General features: G+C 43.1%; 1 protein-coding gene across 1 annotated transcript in view; it reads right to left on the bottom strand.

Moving 5' to 3' along the window:
• APBA1 (amyloid beta precursor protein binding family A member 1) overlaps positions 1–20,035 on the bottom strand; it is a 74,448-nt gene that overhangs the window by 32,925 nt on the left and 21,488 nt on the right. The window contains exons 2-3 of the mRNA XM_024738996.1: positions 5,490–5,585; positions 1,183–1,222 (exon numbers count right to left, since the gene is read on the bottom strand). Coding sequence (XP_024594764.1) covers positions 1,183–1,222; positions 5,490–5,585 — 136 coding nt within the window. The remainder of the gene's footprint in view (positions 1–1,182; positions 1,223–5,489; positions 5,586–20,035) is intronic.

The raw sequence follows: 20,035 nt of genomic DNA, 5'->3' as shown, positions 1-20,035 counted from the left end.
CTGTCCTCCCTGGTAGAGGATCAGTAGCACGCTCCAGTTGTGTGGCCTGACCTCAAGCTGGGATGTCTAGCCTCGATTGAGTTGTGGCCCCACCAGGCTTGTTGACAGGATACATTTGTGCAGTGAACAACCTGCACAACCATGTGTGGCAGTCCTGCATCAGATGTTTTTTTTTTAGGTTAATAAATTGTAATTTTATTATAAATGAATTGAGAAGTCAGAGGAGGGTGTTAGACAAACATTTACATAATTTGTTTAGCATTAAAAAACTACTTTGGAGGGTTCTAAGAAGATGGTCGTAGTAGCATAGTTTTTTATTCTCTCTTAATCACCACCTAAAACAAAGAAACTAGATAGGGAAACCAAAAACCACTGGAATATATTTACAACAAAACTAGGTGACAAGATATTGCCAGGAACACCAAACTACAAGCAAATCGCCAGAAACCATAGGACCTGCATAATATCAACATTTGTGTGGCAGAAAACAAAGGCACTGCATCGGATATTGATTACAGGGAGAATGGTGGAGCCAGACTTCTGGTTCCCAGCCTGTCTCTGCTACTCTAACTGTGGGATCTTGGGAAGGTTGCTCACACCCCGCATGCCTCAGTTCTCTCGTGCATAACACGGGGATAATGATAAAACCCACTTCACAAGGTCAACGTGAGGATTCAATTAGTTATTACATAGAAAGTGCTTAGAACAGTACCTGGCAGACAGTAAGAAAGAGCTTGATAAATGTTACTATCACTAGCTCATCCAAGCAAGAAACGGGAATTACTGGGAAGGTCTTTTTATTTATTTTTTAAATGAAGAGCAAAATTTCTCCCTTAGTTAAACATCATTCCCATTTGAATGGGCCTTGATGGATGCAAGAGGTATATTGGACTAGAGATAAGGAGACTTGGGTTTTGGATCCAATATGGCCAGTTCTAGGCTGGGCAAAGCCCCCAGCCTCAGAGTCTCCTGGACAGAATCAGCAAAGGCAGGGAGGAGGGTCTTTGAGAGGTTCACGGCTACTGCTGTTTTAGTCTAAGATTCTAAGACTTAAGACTGAGAATAGGTGACTCTGTGGTCTCTTTTCCCCACTATCGTCTTACAGCCCAGGGCTTCCAATACCCAAAATGCTAGAAGATTCATGAATGACTCGGTGTTCAATATTTCCTTCTCAGCTCTTACCTTCGACGTAGGTTGGGAATGAAGCCAAGCTTTTTCTTGACTGCAATTAAGACAAAGAGGTTTCAAAAAGAGCAAAGCATGATGAAAAATGCATTAACACAGCCATCTGTGCAACATGAAAAATAAATACATCCCCAATGACAGATATTAACCAGTTGTCAACCATTTTGGGCTACAAAAAGTGACGTGTGAATAAACATATGCATTTATTATTAAAGGTTACCCAAAGCCCAGAACCACCCATTCATATTTTAGATAATCTAAAAATCCTACATTCTACAATCAGAGAGATGTCTGTCATCTTAAAAAATAACCCATGGACCAAAATTCATAATCAGTAATAGCAATAAAAAGGACTCAATTTGTATTCTTAAGAATTTGGGTGTCTAAGTGAGAAACTGCCGATTAGTAAAGGCACCAATGAAATGATTATATGCTAAAATTAAGAATTCCCTTTGAGAATTTTATTCCACTTTATGTCTTTGCTGCACTGATCTCTAACTGTGCTAAAAATGATTGCTACAGTTTTTATCTCTTCCTTTCATCCCTTACTGATGTATTTTAGTTTAAAAAACCCATTACATAAGTTATTATTGTGTTACCTTAAAATAAGAACCCAATAAACAGAGAGGTAATTTAAAAACCCTGGAATTTCTTATACTAAGTAAAACCTCAAAGCAAACGTCAGTCTCCCAGAGCATCCTTGGAAGTGGATATAATCAGCTAGAAACCTTCTAGAACCTGATTGGATGGCAGTTTAAATGCTAGCTCTCAGAGGAGCAGTACTTACCACTTGGTTCCTTTCACAAGCAAATGTCCTAGAGTTAACTCTCAGTGGAATAAGAATAGGTAATTCATTCCTGCTCCAACCAGTGACAAAATTTGCAGCTGGTGTGTCTAGGGCAGGGTGATGAGAGAATTACAGGAGAGTGGAGAGCTAATGTAAAAGACAAGAGTCCCTAAAATGGGCAAAATCAGGGTTTGCATGGCCAAGGGTTATCTTCAAAAAACCTAAAGATTTTCATTGCCAAGAATCTACCAGGTGTTAGGTGATCATTTCAGAACAAGACTACCTAGTACAACATAGCTGCTCAGTAGGTTGACTTGAATTGATGGTATACTCTGAGGTGCCTAGTGGACTCGAAGACTGAAGGGCCCTAGATGATGGCTGGTATATCATGGGAAACAACTCCATATCATAGCACTTTATACAGTGCTCTTCACTTGGAAGATGGGAATGGCTAAGGAATGACTAATTAGTTAATATTTGCACAACATGCTAAAAAATATTAGTGTTAACTGTTATGTGAAAAATTGGAGGCAGTCGAAGAAACCATTTTAAGACTCTAAACTCAATCCAGGACAATGACAAGAATTCAACACTAATCACACAATACACAATGCAGATGAGTCTCAGTAAACCTGCTGCAGATGTGCTCACTGGGATGAAATGGTTCCTCACACCAAAGAGGGTGGGTTTCTGGTTTCAGAAAGGATCACCTTTAAAGAAACTAAGGACACAAGATCACCAGGAACGAAAAGTTACTGGCTGCTAACGCATTTATGGAAAGAGGCACACCTAGTGAAAGCCAAGATTATGTGGATAGGAGAAAAGAGGCCTCCAATTTCAATGGTGCTTCACATTAATTTTACTTTCCATTTACTCAAGTGAGAAGATAGGCCCAGCTGAGTGCCTGTTGGCTTAAACTCTGTTGCTTTAAGGAAAAAAAATCCGTAACTTCATGGTATGCAGATGAAAGCTAGCTTCTTCATAAGAGCCAAAGACTTTTAGATTATTATTCCCCAACCATTTCCCTGTCCTTGCCCTCAGCATCTAGGGGCAATGAGGGCTTTACTTCATCTAATCAAAATGGTTTAGCCTCCAGGTACAACCAAGAAGCCAATTTATATTTATATTTTCTTGGGCTATTAGATTTAGATTTTAGCAGATGCTACAAAAGAACTGCTTTAGTCTATGGCTCTAAAAGCTGCTGTTTTATTTAGAGCCACAACGGAGGGCATTTGGTACATTCACTTATTCTCTATTCATGAACTCATGACTGGCTTTCTTTAATCTCTGGAGTAGTAAATTTTTTTTTAAAGAGTTTTGTGAAACGAAAGAGTCTCTAATCTCTAATTATTGCACACAAAGAGGATTTTCATCGTTATTTCTAAAGATATGCAGAAACGTGTGCCAAATGAGAAACTTGCTTATTGTATCTGATGAATAATCAAACGCTGAATATTCAGATGTCTGATTAGCCCTGTGTTTTCCCACATGTGGACAGAGATGAACATTAGTTGATCCTTAACATTCAAGAATTAATAAAGCCACATTCAAGAACTTAAAGGCCAAATCTCTGGGATGTTCCAGGAGGTCACATAAACCATGTGTAGAGTCCGGAGGCTTGAAAACTGCAATAATAACATGCAAGCTACCCTGTCCATTCAGTGTGTGACCGGCAAGTACTCTTCATTGCAAGGATAGCAGATTCTGGTGTTAAGAGCCTGGGCTCTCCGGAGCTCTGGATTCAAAACCTGGCCCTACCACATGTGAGATCTGGGACCTCAGGTAAGTTACTTAACCTCTCAGCTTCCTCCACTAACAAATGAGGACATTAATTCCTACCTCGCAGAAGTATTTTAAGGACTAAATGAGATACTATGTGACTTGCTTGGCCTGGTGCCTGAACACCATAAATGCTCAAGAAATGGTAACTCTCATTACTGTTATTATCACTGTGGCTTTTCTTCTTGCCATTTGTTCTTACCTATTCGTGTGCTATGAATAATAAAGTACAAGGTGACGTTGTAGGATGCAGGGCCAGCAGAAACCGTAAGCCCATTACTCCAGTTCCTGTGGCCTGATGAAGACCAGAGAAGGACAAAGCATATTTCAAATCTAAATTCTAATGTTGGTGCCGTTTCAGAGAAGGTCTCCTCATGTTTGTTTGGTTTAATATGAATAGATTAATGAAAAAAATACTTCTCCCCTGCATGAATATTTAATGGCAAACGTACGTGAATTCAATGATATTTTAAGGGTAAATTTTAACTAAGGCTCCTTTTGGAAGCGATCTGCCACTCAGGTTAAAATGGAGGTCGCTTTCTTCCATCGAATTTAATGGAAAATTATTAGCAAAAGGAAGGAAAAATGAGACACTTATTCATCATGTGGTTTAGCTCTTTAACGCCTGTCCTCAGTGTTACTTAGGCAGCATCTAGATTTAGAATGAGCTGAGCCCACATGCAGATGATGGTGCAGGCCAGTGTTTACCTGTTGCTAGTTCATAAGTAGGTGAGGGTAGCGGTTAGTCAGGTGTCAAAGGACAACAGGTGCTGCAGAGGGCAATGGCTCCCTCTCAGGGGAAAAACACCTGCCCGTTTCTAGCCCCAGAACCCTTAGTGGGAGCAAAGCAGCATCTTCTGTCTTCAATATTCTCTGCCAGTGCTCAGCATGGCCTCCATCAGTAGGGTGACCATACGATTTGCTGTCCAAAGAGACACTTTAAGGCTGCACTGTCCAGCAGCCCCTAGCCACACACAGCTATTGAAGCTAATTTAAATGGAATAAAATGCAAAATTCATTTCCTCAGTGCCACTAGCCACACCTCAAGGGCTTGCTAGGCACACGTGGTAGTGTCTACCATATGGGACAGTCCAGAAGTAAAACATTCCCTGCATCACAGAAAGTTCTCCTGGACAGCGCTGCCGCTTTCAAACGTGAGACGGGGTGCTCACCAGGTGTACTGCTTGGACAACAGGTGTGAACCGGAACCACCCCAGGTAAGCCAGGACAAGCAGTCATCCTGTTGTCATGAAAGATATTTCACTTGGGCCTGAAATAAATTAGTATTTAAGAAACCAGCCCATTTCCCAAACCACAGAGCAACCATAATGCCATGGCACTGAGGCTCATATCACCTCTAGGAAGGATGCTGCTAAACAGAGCTTTTGACGTCCCACGTCCAAGAGAAGCTTCTGCCATCATGGCAACGTTCAGTAATCTCTGCTTCCAGTACAATAGCCACTAGTCACGTGTGGCTGCCGAGCCCTTGAAATGTGGCTCGTGTGCCTGAGGAGGTGACTTTTTCATTTTATTTATGAATTAAAATAGACACCTGTGGCTAGCGGCTGTCAAACTGGATGGCATGGCTTTATCACCGAATTCCACGCTGGAGAGATCAGAATTTTTCTCCGCAGGGTAATCTGGGTCAGCAGCTCTGTTGGAGGCTGGAGAAAGCATAAACCAGAAACAGAATAAGACATAACGGGCTGATGGCTTTTGAAACAAAATGGTACCCTACCTCTTTATTTGTGGAGGCTTCCGTGGGGTCACTGGGATGAAGGGGTGTGCTCGAAGACTCTGCACCCAGGGGTGAGGAACTGCCAGGAGACGGGGACTGCAACACAGACAGCAGAGGAAATCACAGTGAGCATCACAGAGTGAGGGACTGGGTGAACCGCCCAGCCCTGGGGGACACAGAGGTCATATCTGAAGCACATTTCAGCAGTGAGAAAACTTTCTTGGAAAGGAACTGCCAAATGTACATAGAAGCCTTGGATTTGTCGAGCTTTCGTTAGATTCCTGCCCTGTTTCCAAAGGAGCCCTTACAGTTCAGCCTCACCCGGCCCCGCACCTTAGGCCAAGTGTTCAAGCATCGCGAAAGTTGAATATCAAACTTAAAGCCCTAGGTGAATAAAGCTAATAGTGATACTCAAATGTTTCCGTTTTTAAAAAATTTTTCTTACTGAGGGAAACAAAAGACTTTGGGTGCTAAACGTCTTATAAAATCACCTGCCCAAGATTACCTGAAAGGAAAGGGGAAAATTAAAACATGAATTTTTAAAGAGGCAGCCGGGACTGATTCTGATGACTGGAAACCACACCACCTGTGAAATATTCTGTCTGAAATAATCCAGAGGCCACTGAAAACACAGAGATATTTCGGCAACCAAAAAACATTACCGTGATACTCTTAGAAGAGTTAAAAAATTCTTTGTTAAATGGTATGTTTAAAAATAAGGCATAGAAAAGGTTTGGAAAGCATAGTGCCCAACCTGGTGATGGGCTCAGGCTCCCTGTGCAGGTCCTGCTTGAATGGATTTGAAGCTCCAGGCCAGCGCCCTTTAAGCCCTGCTGATTGAATGACCAAAGAAAGAAAACAAGCACAGGGATGGGAACAGTGCAGGCGCTGAAAACCCTCCCCAGCTGGTTCCCAAACATTTCTGCACGCTCCTGAAATCTGGGGGGATGAAGAGAACCTTCAGGGGAGCCACAGGGATGCTTACGAAATCTGCAGCCATGGTCCTCTGAGAGGAAGGACATGCAGCTTCACAGTCTGTTGGTGATGTTTGATAGAAGGCATAAAACCGAACCCAGTCAAGGACCTATTCTCTGAGGAAGCGTGGGGCTGTGACTGAGGAGAGGTATGTTCTGGGTAAAGAAAGCAAAATCACACGAGCAATAGCTAGAACCTGCTTCTGACCTCTGGAGACTGAACCTCACGGGGAAGCGGAGGCACAGAGACGTCAGTAGTACATCTCTGCGTGGGAAGGGAGAATGTCCCACGGAGCAATGGTGCTCAGGGAGGGAGGGGGCACGCTCACATACAAGGGGGCCCCCAGCAAGCACTGTGTGAAATCATAAAAACAATAAATCCTTTCCATAGAGTCTTAATGACAGGAAACACCAAATGAGCTGAAGCACGATATGGTGAAATGCAGTATTATACACACAGATGTGGTACCATCCCAGTCTATTGCTGTGAAGCCTGGATTTGTTTCCCATGAGCCCATATACCTGATCCCGAGCAGGGAGGTGAGGACCAATGAGCCTCTTCAACACTCACAGGCAGCAATCAGCTGCTCCGCAGTTAAGTCAAGACGATGAGCATTAGGGTAACATCAGACACGAAGTACCCAAGCCCCACGGTCCCCGGACACAAGAAAGGTGCCCTGTGTGCCTTTAAAAAGAACACACAGAATTTTTCATTCGGCACCCAAGAGAGGTGGTGGGGACTTGCTGAGTTAGCTCTATGTCTGGCCTACTCAAAATTAATGTAGTCAAGTTTTCATGATAATTTAATGCCTTTAAATTTTCCCAGTTTTTCAAACTTGAAGAGCTTCCTTGGACATTTATGTCTATTTTTCCCCAAGTAGTTTTCTCTGTCACAAAAATTTTAAAGGTCTAGTCCCTGGGGAAGCTAGAGCAGCTGCTTTTTCTTTGATTGCTTGGTTTGAGAGCCATGTATAGCGCCTTCATTGAAAAAAATAAATGCTCCCTAAGTATCCCACAGTGCCTATTTCTCTAATTATTTTCTGTTGCAAATCTTCTGAAAATGGAGTCTTTGCAATGTTGTGAGCACCAGGTCATCGCCAGATGATGTGAGAAGACAGATTATCTGGAGAGCAGGCTGGGATGCAGAAGAGGCAGGTCAGACCCCACAGTAAGGCTCGATGGCCAGTCCCAGGTGTCCACCATGGGACACTGGAGAAGAGGCACAAATGTGACTTTGGTGGGCACTGCTCTCACCGAGGTTCTCAGGGGACCCACACCAGCCTTTATCAGGCGGCACTTCCCCTCAGACACTCATGCCCTAGCCTTCTGCATGCAAATGAGGCCCCTTGTGCTGCCTTCTGTTTGCACGTGCCGTTACTGACCTCCACCTAGAGAGTTCTCCCTCATTCTCTCCTTCGAAAGCACTCATCTTGCTGAAGCTTTCTCAGACTCTATTCAAGGTACCATTCTCCCCTGATGGCATGTTTCGGGTTTTGTAATTATCTGTTTATGTGTCTGCCTCCCCTCTCCCAAGAACTCTCCGGAGGGCTCTTGTCTTATTCATCTTTATAATCCAAGTTCCTAGCCTTGTGTCTTATAAACAGTAGGCACCCAGTAAACATTTACTGAATAACTGATGTCAGTGGGGTGTCCAGCCTTACCATGTTTTCCAACTTGCAGAGAAAGCAGTCAACCACTACTCTCTTGCAGTTTTTTAGTGATCAGTGGTAAGCCTCTTTCTGATATAAGACCTCTACGCTGTTATGTGTAGAATGTTACATCTGCATTTTGAACTAGAGAAGTGGCCTTCGCCTGTGAAGACTCAGACCTTAGCTCCAGCTAAGCTCCTTTAAAGCAAAAACTGTCCCCAAACAAGAGAGTACCCTACCTGGTGGAAGCCCACTACCCACCACACCATTGCTGACAAAGTCAAGGTGGACAAACATCTTCAGAGCAGACACAGGCTCCATGGAGCCCAAACAAGGGTGTTAACATCAATTCAACTTCTGCCTTGTTATACGCTCAAGAGTGGAAAGAAAACCAGAAATTGGATAATACTTTTTATATTTCAAAGATGTACTGGAGGCAAAATTTAACCAACAAAATGATGCAAACAGTAAAAACTATCATTACATATTTCTGTCTGGAGTCTCATGCCTTCTGGGTTACTGAACAGATATTCAGTTTTAGGCAAATGAGACAAGGGTGGGAAGCAAATGTGGGCTTGGAAATTCACAAAGGTTAAGTGCCACACAGGGTGTCTCTAGGGAGGTAGTGTTCAAAGATGACTCAACAATTCCCTGTGTTGGTAATTACAGGAGGTCTCCTTAAGCTCAACAATACGTCTTCTGCAAATTATGTTCCAGCAGATTTCCCACAGCTCTGGGGTTCCACAAAGCAGAGCTGTCGGTCTTAAGACTTAGGCTCTTCAATGCCAGGACAAGAGATGGACAGTCCCGATCTTACGCCTAAGGATGCAATAGTATCCCAAGGGAAAGCCAATCATTCATTTTCATTCCAACTGGACATCTCCTTGGGGCAAACTAACGGCTGGTGGTAGAGGTGAGAGACAAACAGTTCCTGGAATTTTCAGGCTATGCATGAAGGGGAAAAAAACAGTGCACAAATAATTACTATTAACTTATTCCTGCAACAGACATTTCAGTGCCTCCTTGTGTTCCTAGCACTGGGCCAGGGAAACAAAGAGGAAAACGATGTTGTGGTTCTGTCCCCCACTCCTTTCCAGGTAGTGGGAGGAGACACGTAAAGTCAGCGTCGTGCCAGGTGGCTAGGATATGAATCCATACATAAAGACACAGGGTTGGGAGGGTGTCTCTCTGCAGAAGGGGAGGGGTGTCTATCAGCAATGCTACATTGGGAAGGAATTGCTTCAGCTGAATCCTGAAAACGGGATGGTATTCATGCAGCAGGATGGGATGGGATAGGGAAGAAGTGGAAGGTACTAGAAACAGAGGCAGGGAGGGAAGCACAGCTCTGCAGGGAAGGGAGAGATGAGCTGAAGGGCAGGGACGAGTCACCGGAGCCCCACTTGGTGACAAACTGCCTACTCTCTGCCCAGAGGGTATTTTCTTTGTGAGCCACTGGCCTACTGTCCTCATGGAAGAAGCACAATGTAGGCACTTTAATAACTATTTCCTGAATTAATTAAGGTGGAAAATCTAGAGGGTTGAGGGGTTTGCTCTTCCCTTTCCCTTAATCCTCTTTCATCCTTGGACATCAGCATGAAGAGAAGATTACCACCCAGAAAAGTTGACAGGATGGTAATAGGAACACCCCAAAACCATGGGTAAAGGGCCCCTGGCTCTTTCCAAACGGGCAGTGTTCTTTTCAGAAAGGCCTAAGGACTGAGGCAGGACTGAGAGTAAAGCTGTGATCTGGAGAGGTGTACAGGGATCTTGAAAGACTTTTGGAGGAATTCCAGTCAAAAGACACAAAAAAGTGAGTCTGACCTGGGCCATTCACTCATTTATTTAACATGAAGTACAGACAGTGTCTGGGGAGCCCAAATCCCTGACTGTGCCCAAGGAGCTCCTGATCTAGCAGGGCAGACAGACCCACAAACAAATGCAGTGTGTCCTCCGTAGCAATGTCTCTGAGTCCCTGAGAAAAATAAAAGTCACCATAACATAAAAACAGCCGCTATGGAGCTGACTACTCGCAAGGTTAGTGTCCACCTTAATAGCCTCCCTCCAAAACACTAGCATCTACCTGGTCCATGTCTTTGTCAGCTGGTCTCTGTTGACTGTTGGGACCATCTGGCATTTCTAGGCAAAAACAAAACAAAACAGCAACTGCACTGCAGAGCAGAAGTGCAAATACTGCAAAAAGAAATAAAGAAAAAGCAGAATCTCAGAAAGTTGAAGGTGGCAAAGTTGGAGAACTGCTCAAACCCACTATGGACCATTGAAAAGTTGATGGAGTTATACCAGTTAACAATTAAGAGAAAAATGGAAGGATGACAATGTTAGAGGTGCTTTAAAAGAGCACGATCTGAACATCTGATAATAAAGAGAGGCCCTTGGCAAAACAGTCTTTAAATATTTCTGCTGAAATGGTCCTCTTTATGATTGAAAGGACTGTTTCTGATCACGCTGTGCAAGTCACGTGTGAATTGAAGGCAGTTCTTCTATCGTATGATTCAATGACTCTTTTTGAGACAAATTACAACTCCCCAAGTCAATACTTCTCTTCTAAGCTCATACAACTCAGTAACAAAAAAACAAACAACCCAACTGAAAAATGGGCAGATCAAATTGACATTTCTCCAAAGAAGACGTACAGATGGCCACGAGGCACATGAAAAGATGCTCATCATCGCTAATTATTAGAGAAATGCAAATCAGAACTACTGTGAGGTACCACCATCATTAAAAACTCTACAAATAACACATGCTGAAGAGGGTGTGGAGAAAAGGGAACCCTCCTACACTGTTTGTGGGAATGTAAATTGGTGCAGTCACCATGGAAAACAGTATGGAGGTTCCTTAAAAAAATAAAAATAGAGCTACCATATGATCCAGCAATCCCACTCCTGGGCATATATCCAGACAAAACTATAATTCAAAAAGATACATGCACCCCTATGTTCATAGCAGCAATGTTCACCATAGCCAAGACATGGAAACAACCTGAATGTCCACTGACAGATAAATGGATAAAGAAGATATGGTACATATATGTGGTATATACCATACCATTCCACGTATATGGAATACTACTCAGCCACAAAAAAGAATGAAATAATGCCATTTGCAGTAACATGGATGGACCTAGAGATGATCATACTAAGTGAAGTAAGTCAGAAAGAGAAAGATAAATATCATATGATATCACATATGCGGAATGTAAAATATGACACAAATGAACTTATCTACAAAACAGAAACAGACTTACCGACACAGAAAACAGACTTGTGGTTGCTAAGAGGGAGAGAGAGGGAGGGAGGGATGGCTTGGGAGTTTGGGATTAGCAGATGCAAACTATTATATATAGGACGGACAAACAACAAGGTCTGACTGGGATCAGGGACAGGGAACCTATATTCAATATCCTGTAATAAACCATAATGGAAGAGAATATGAAAAAGAATATATATGCATAAAAATCACTTTTCAGTGCAGCAGAAATTACCACAACATTGTAAATCAACTAAACTTCAATAAAATAAATGAAAAAATACTTCTTCTCTAAGAATTCACATATAGATGAAATTATAACCAACATGTTGTTAGTCAAAAGATAAACTAAGCTTATGTTTGTAATTTTTTAGTACTGTCTTTCAAGGTAAAGTTCTAATCAAATCCCTTTCTCCCCATTCTTACTTGAAACTTTGGTCTTTGTTGTAAGTGAATTAATTTTAAGTAGGCCTTTGAAGGTACACTTACATAGGGATCCTTTGGGACACCCCTCCCTCTCCTCTGGTGGTTAAAATGTGACATGACAGCTTCCATAAGAGTCAAGAGCAGGAGGGAGGAGAGACCATCTGGGTCAAAGAAGGCTTCCAGTGGAGAAGACACAGCCTTTCCTGCCACAGTGTCTGGTACTTGGAAGGCCCTGAACAAAGCCTGTTGGTTGGCAGAAGTAAAAAAAAGAAAAAAAAAAAAAGGGCTTCCCTGGTGGCGCAGTGGTTGACAGTCCGCCTGTCGATGCAGGGGACACGGGTTCGTGTCCTGGTCCGGGAAGATCCCACATGCCACGGAGCAGCTGGGCCCGTGAGCCATGGCTGCTGAGCCTGCACGTCCATAGCCTGTGCTCCGCAACAGAAGAGGCCACAACAGTGAGAGGCCGGCGTACCCCAAAAAAAAAAAAAAAAAAAAAAAAAAAAAATCAATTCCTAAGACACTGTGTCTAGTCTTCAAAGCCATCATGACCTGGCTTTCCAATATTAGGGTCTATTTTCAAAAGTATAGGTGATTACAGGGAACACAAGTTAACATTTCTCCTTTGAAAAAGATTGGCGTTTTATTTTGTATTGTGGCAGAACAAGTAAAATTGCAACTGAGGTTTCAGGATACTGAAGGGGTTAACTGCTCAAGCCCTAGCATCTGGCAGAGCTGAGTGTGAATTCTGCCTTTACCACTCACAGCTGAGACCCTGAGCAGGTTCCCAACCTCTCTGATTCTCCTGACAATTGAGGAAAACAGTAATTACCTGCCTCTCGGGATTGAGGTGAGGATTAATTGGTGACAAAGCACACAGAGGGTCAGCTCAGTGCCTGGGCACACACAATGCACTCAATCAATATTTAATAAGTCTTTTAAGATCCCAACAGTAACAAAAGTGATTTCACCCCTATGGGAGAGTGTTCACAAGGACAACACATACCCATTGGGATGTTTTCTTCATCTCGTTTCCTTCCTTATTAACATTTTATTCATGAATAAAATTAAAAAGCACATAGAAGGCTCTATAAAAATCATACCACAAAGATTTTAAGTTAATTTATAAGCCCCAAGACTCTTACTTGTATACTGGCAAGAATAGCTCATTACAGGCTATGGTTGGGGGTATACACGATGGCTGTATGCAATTTCTGACATGCCCACAGTCTCCCATTCAAGGTAGCACATCGGAATATGAGGGCTGAGCATGATGCTATTATGGTGATTGATTTACAAAACAGAATCGTGTGCATATGCATAGCTCTAGTGTTAGTTGAGAACACAGCTTATGTATAACCATAACACACCGAGATACTCCACTGTTTAGGACACCTGATGAAAGACCCCAGCCAGCTCTAGCCAAGTTTAATGAGTCTCAGTACCCGTGGATCCAAGTACGCATTCCCTCCAAAGGAAAATTTCACTGCAACGAAGGCTAGATATGGAGCAACTCACAGAACCTGAGAATAAGTTTATTTTTAAGGTCACCAAGCAGTCGACATACTACATGTGACCCAAACACTAAGAACTCGTGAACCTTCTTCACCAGTGTTACAGACTGTGTCTCCCTCCAACATATATGTTGAAACCCTAGCCCCCAGTGGGATGGTATTAGGAGGTGGGGCCTCTGGGAGTTAATTAGGTCATGAGGGTAGGGCCCTCATGAAAGTGATTAGTGCCTTTATAAGAGAGACAAGAGAACGTGCTTCCTCTTTCCCTGCTCTCCACCCTGTGAGGACACAGCAAGATGACAGCCATCTGCAAACCAGGAAGAGAACCCTCACCAGAAGCTGACCATGCTGGTACCCTGATCTCAGACTTTCCAGACTCCAGAACTGTGGGGAATAAATTTCTATTGTTTAAGTCACTGGGTCTATGGTATCTTGTTACAGCAGCCCAAACTAAGACATCCAGAGGCTTCTCACTAAGCACCTATTGACTCTCATTTTTAAAGACAGTTTTAACAAGCTCTGAGCAATTCACTCCTCAATTCAAAAACTTTAGTGGTTCCTTTTTGCTTAAAGAATAACTCTTAGACTCTTTACCTTGGCACTCAAGGAATCCAAGGATTGGCCTTAAGTTCTTTACCATTTTCTACCCTTCCAGTTCCTATTCTCTGTCGTCAAGCCAAACTGAACTCCTTTCTGTTCCCTGTATATAACCTGTGAGTTTCTGCTCAGAGCCTTTGTTGATGCTCTTGTCTGAACTCCACATGTCCACAACACACCAAAGGCCCATTTCAAATGTTAACTCTTTCATGAAGTCTTTCCAATATCTTAGGTGAAAGGAATCCCTCTCCTATGAGAGCTGCTTGTATTTTATCTGTGCCATTCTTACGGTGCATCACTTTCTCCCTTATATTTTATAAAATTCTAATGCTATTGAATAATATTTTAATTACAATATTTTAATAAGCACCATGAAGGCAGGATTTATGATTAATTTACATTTTCTTCTTCAAGGGCTTAATACGGGATTCCCCATGAAATATACAACAGGAGTTCAATAAGTGTGTTGAATACATGGAAGGATGCATGAACACCAATCCTCTAGTATCAGAGGAAAAAGGACACACAAAAAGGAAACAGGTTTATATACACAGTAGGTTCTGGACACATGCAGCATTGCACTTATGTGCTCATGTGGAAGTTTGTACCCACATATAGCTAGGGTTCTTGCCCATATTTTTTTTTAATTTTACTGAAGTACAGTTGATTTACAATGCTGTGTTAATTTCTGCTGTACAGCAAAGTGGTTCAGTTATACATATATAATTCTTTTTCATATTTTTTCCCATTATCATTTATCACAGGATATTGAATACAGTTCCCCGTGCTATACAGTAGGAGTTTGTTGTTTGTCCATCCTATACATAAGTTTGCATCTGCTAATCCCAAACTCCAACTCATCCCTCTCCCCACCCTCCTACCCCTCATCAGCCACAAGTCTGTTCTCTATGTCTGCTCTTTACTTTTTTTTTAAGGCTGATTTTATTTTATTTTTAACAACTTTATTGGAGTATAATTGCTTCACAATGTTGTGTTAGTTTTTGCTGTATAACAAAGTGAATCATCTAAACATATACATATATCCCCATATCCCCTCCCTCTTGCATCTCCTTCCCACCCTCCATATCCCACCCCTCTAGGTGTACACAAAGCACTGAGCTGATCTCCCTGTGCTATGTGGCTGCTTCCCACTAGCTACCTATTTTACATTTGGTAGTGTATATATATCCATGCCACTCTCTCACTTCATCCCAGCTTACTCTTCCCCCTCCCCATGTCCTTAAGTCCATTCTCTACGTCTGTGTCTTTATTCCTGTCCTGACCCTAGGTTCTTCATAACCAGCTTTTTTTTTTTTAGATTCCATATACATGTGTTGGCATATGGTATTTGTTTTTCTCTTTCTGACTTACTTCACTCTGTATGACAGACTATAGGTCCATCCACCTCACTACAGATAACTCAATTTCACTTCTTTTTATGGCTGAGTAATATTCCATTGTATATACGTGCCACATCTTCTTTATCCATTCATCAGTCGATGGACACTTAGGTTGCTTCCATGTCCTGGCTATTGTAAATAGTGCTGCAGTGAACATTGTGGTACATGACTCTTTTTGAATTATGGTTTTCTCAGGGTATATGCCCAGTAGTGGGATTGCTGGGTCATATGGTCGATGTATTTTAAGTTTTTTAAGGAACCTCCATACTGTTCTCCATAGTGGCTGTATCAATTTACATTACCACCAACAGTGTAGGAGGGTTTCCTTGTCTCCACACCCTCTCCAGTATTTGTTCTTTGTGGACTTTCTGATGATGGCCATTCTGACTGGTGTGAGGTGATGCCTCACCTTTACTAATGTTTCATCACGGTCTGTCTCCCTTCTTCGGCAGATTCTGCTTGCACGTCTGCACCCTCAGATGATTAGAGTAGCCTTGCAGACACAGCAGGAACAAATGTGCTCAAAGGTGGTATTTCATAGACCGTAATCAAGCATTTGGTCACTCAAGTCCTGTCCAGCCTGAACATTCTGGTTCCATTCCCTTTTCTATATGGACTTTCAAAGGTGGGGGCATTACTCAGGGCAGGCCACAGTACATGCTCTAGTTTTCCTGGGAAACTTCCATTTTGGGGGCTGTATGGAGCTTCTTTGCTTCCTGTGTCCTCACATAGCTTTTTCACTACGCGTGTTGGTTTAAACAGCATAATCCTTTTTCTCAAGTCAATGTACATTGTTTTCCTCACTGATCTAAGGTGTTTTAAATTAACCTACTCCATGTTACAATTATTTAAAAAAAACAAATATATGATTAGTTTCTCCTTGCTCCAAGGTATGTTTGTGCTTCTGAAAATTGAAACTGCTGAAGAAACCCATAATTATTCACTCTCAATTCAAACTATATTATCAATGCACGTTTGTATTTCCTTAATGTGGTGAAACAGGAAAGTTAGCATAGGCATTGTAGGGGCATAATTATGTCATTAAAACGATAATAGCCTGGGCCTAATGAAGTATTTTATATACACATTTATAATGGATTCAATTAATACCAATGGAACATTTTGAGATAACTGTCAGAATATTCTATTTCCATCCTCTTTTCCCACAGGGAAAATGCTAGCATTCCCATCTCCAAGTCTGTTAAACCCATGGCAAGGCTGTAGTGTGAATTTCCGGCCCACCTCGTAGCTCGGAGAGAACCTTGCACTGCAGCAATCTCCTCAGATAGAGGCCGCTTTCATCTTGGGGGGACCACACAGATCACTCATTTTATCACCATCTAAAGGGCTCCAAGCTTCTGAAACCATGTTCTTAAAGGCAAAAAAGAAAAAAAAAGAAAACCCACAAAACTGACTAGTTAACTATTAACTAGAGTCATCCCTGCAAGGTGGGATAACTTATCTGATAAAGTTGATCTATAAACCGATGTTACCTTTTCCCAAAAATAGCCTCACTGTATTTATTGGAAAGGTGTTACAACTTGTGATGGACTCATTTATGGAGGAAGCCTGCTATTCATGTCTCCATCTAGGTCCATATTCCCTGATGGTTCTCCTACACTGGCTTCCTCAGGCCACATTGAACGGTGAGAGGAAAACCAAAGTGACTGTTAGTCTGTATTAAGAGATGCAGCTGAGAGCACACTATTTGCTGTAATAACACATTATCTGCTAAGAACAATAACAGCTACCATTTGCAGATGGATTACTATGTGCCAGGCACTGTACAGGGTCCACTATGCCCGTTAGTTCATTTATCAGCAAAACAGTTCCTTATGTGCAAGGCACTAATCTCCATTCAGTTTCATTAGCATCACGGAAGCAAAAGACACGACACAGAGCCGAGAATTAGAGGCTACAGTGCCCAAAGGAACTCATTTTCACAGCAAATAACAATGCCACACTGTTGGAGAGGAAGCAAAGTGCACCTCTTTCTAAGTGATCAAACAGCCTTTTCTCTTTGCAGGTCATCTTGGACTTGTGAGCAACAGGCAAACCTGATTACATTTCTTCCCGTCCTATTCCTATTCCAGCTCTGTTCACTTACTCCTACTATCAAGGGAAATGCGGAGAACTCACAATCTGACAGGACTAGGAGAAGAAAACCAAGAGCAAAGCAGCAAACATAATTTTGAAGCCCGAGGATCCACCTACCTCGTCTTCGTGACACTCAAATTGGTACATCCAAAAATTCTCCATCTTTACTGGTATTCTTTGAGTAGAAGGGCCAGCTCTTGTGTGTCCACTTGTGAGCTGAGGCTAACTCCTGACCTCAGTGTGTGCCTGATGGATTATTTCTAGTGGTGTTAGATGTTCCCTAGTCAATAATGCAACTTGTAACAGGAGATGTGACCACATCCCAGGGTGTCTGACCTAGCTGCATTAACTAACCCCTGGGTGCCCAATGTCCCCGGCAGTCGTGCGTCACTGGCGTAGCATCATCACCTGATGTTTCTGAGAAGGGGCAGACGTACCCCTTCTGGCAGCGATGCCTACTGTTTCTGGGAAAAAATAAACTCGGTTCTGAGGTGCTACCAGAAACTTTCACACACTCTATAAACTCTGCTGCGTTTACAGAACCTGTGAAAAAAGCATTTAGTTCATGTGGATGGAAGGAGTGGGAATTGGGAAAAAGAGGCTCTCTTAAAACCTGCGTCAGAATGCACCTGGGCATGTGGCCAGCGGAGGCTACAAGTGGACCCTCCCTACCTCTTCACACTTGCTGAACATTCTTGCGCTCTAACATCCTTGCACTGCAATCTGAATAAGGGGAAATGGCGAGCCAGATACACAAATACAAAAAGAAGCTGTCCCCAGGGTCGGCATGGTTTGACCCAAACCAATAGGTAATCCCAAACTGGGTTTGAGAGCTGGACCAGGTCCGTGGTTCTCAGAAAAAGTCAAGACAAATATGAGTGGAACTGAGCTGGAGGGAACTAATGGAAACAGAGGTGGGCAGGGTAGTTCTGAAGCCTGACGACAGGAAACAGAGAGACCTCCCAGAGCCAACGTACCTCTCAACCAGCCATGGCAATGGGGGAGCACATGGGTCACGAGACGTGAAAGGCACAGATCATTCAAGACACTCGTTGTAACAGATGGCTTCGGCCTTCTTTCTCACCTAACTCTTCATGAGACATGCTGACAGGTCTCTCTCCCTGAGCCTACCTGATGAATTGTAATAGAGTCAAAAGGTAGAAAAAAGAGAAGCAAAGGACCTGAACAATCCACAGCTGGAAAACCCACCCATGCTAAGTGACAGTTTCCTGTGCTGTGGACAACTCTGCAGGCCAGACCAGAGAGAGAGGGTCCTCGGGGCTTCTCTGTCCCTCCTCTCTTGTTCTTGTGTTTCTGACCGCTCTGCGCGCAGCCAGATTGTACCTACTATAATCTGGGTCAGTCTGATGCAATTCCTGTGGCTGTCAGCCCCATTCAAGGAAGCTTTTTCAAAATGGTGGGCAGTGCAGGAGGTATTTCTTCTGAATTTACAGCACTGGGCATATCTCAAGACACTGTCTTCTTTCCAATGAATTAGTTAAAAGATAGAAAGCCTCTGGGTGTTGACTCTCAAAGTGTCCAAATTAAATAGCCCCTACCACTGAACTCTCCCTGGCTCATGTGTGAAGCCATTTTCTCCATTATCACTCTTAAAAATTGCTTTGGTTTGGATTCATGAGCCACTCAGGCCAGACTGAAGCCATCAGAATCTTCACTGCTGCTGTGGAAAGCTTGTAATTTTTTCAGTTATTAACCAGAGAACCACCATCACACATAAGACTGAAAATCACCAGAGAGACTGCAAAGAAAACAGACCTTCTGGAAAGTTACAGAAAGCATCTACACACGGTGTTCTGTTTGTGCAACAGAATCCAGAATTCTTTCCCTGGCTCTCATCATTCTTTCCTTCCTTTTAATGTTCAATCTGCACCTGATCAAGGCCTGTTCTCTCAGCACCGCAAGACCCCCTAACTTGGTGCCTGTCTACCTCCTTTTGCGTCATGGTGTACAGAGAGATGACAGCATTGGGACAGCACGCTGGGTCACCCGGAGAGGGTCTGGAGCCCCGAGTGCAGCTGCCGGAGTTGAAGGCAACAGAGCCGGTGGTCCAGGTCGCCCCTGTCTCCAAAATCCAGCTGGATCATCGGCACAGTGGTTGAAAGCTCTGCCTTAGCTTATGAAGGGCTCTGTACAGAAAATTCTTTGGGCTCTGGAAGTCCCTTGAGAATAAAGTTAAAATCCTTCTACTTAAGAATCCACGTGGTCGTGCGTGTTCCTTCCGGACAAAATCCTTCCTCTTTCCCATTTCCACAGGCCCTTCTGAGCCCTAACCTTCTCTGACACAGCCGCCCGCCTCACCTCGGTGCTGGCTCACACCCCGATTCCCTTTTTCACCACTTTGGCTTCATCCTCTGCCAGTCATGTCAGGATCTGTAGATCTGCCCATTCCCAGCCAGACAACTATATTCATACAGCCCAGGAGCTGGGAATGGCTGACCAGGTCGGCTGGGGGTAGGAGGAGGCCAGCCGCTGCTGTGTCCTCAGGCTTTAAGCCCAGCAGCTCTCTGCTGGCACAAGGTAATGGCAAGACACCAAATGCGGCAGGTGGACTTCTTTTTTTTTTTTTTTTTTTTTTTTTTCGGGGGGTTTTTTTGGCCGCGCCCT

The sequence above is a fragment of the Neophocaena asiaeorientalis genome, unplaced genomic scaffold, assembly GCF_003031525.2.
Source record: "Neophocaena asiaeorientalis asiaeorientalis breed wild unplaced genomic scaffold, Neophocaena_asiaeorientalis_V1.1 scaffold249, whole genome shotgun sequence".
Classification (NCBI taxonomy): Eukaryota; Metazoa; Chordata; class Mammalia; order Artiodactyla; family Phocoenidae; genus Neophocaena; species Neophocaena asiaeorientalis.
This window is presented reverse-complemented; position numbering and strand designations above follow the sequence as displayed.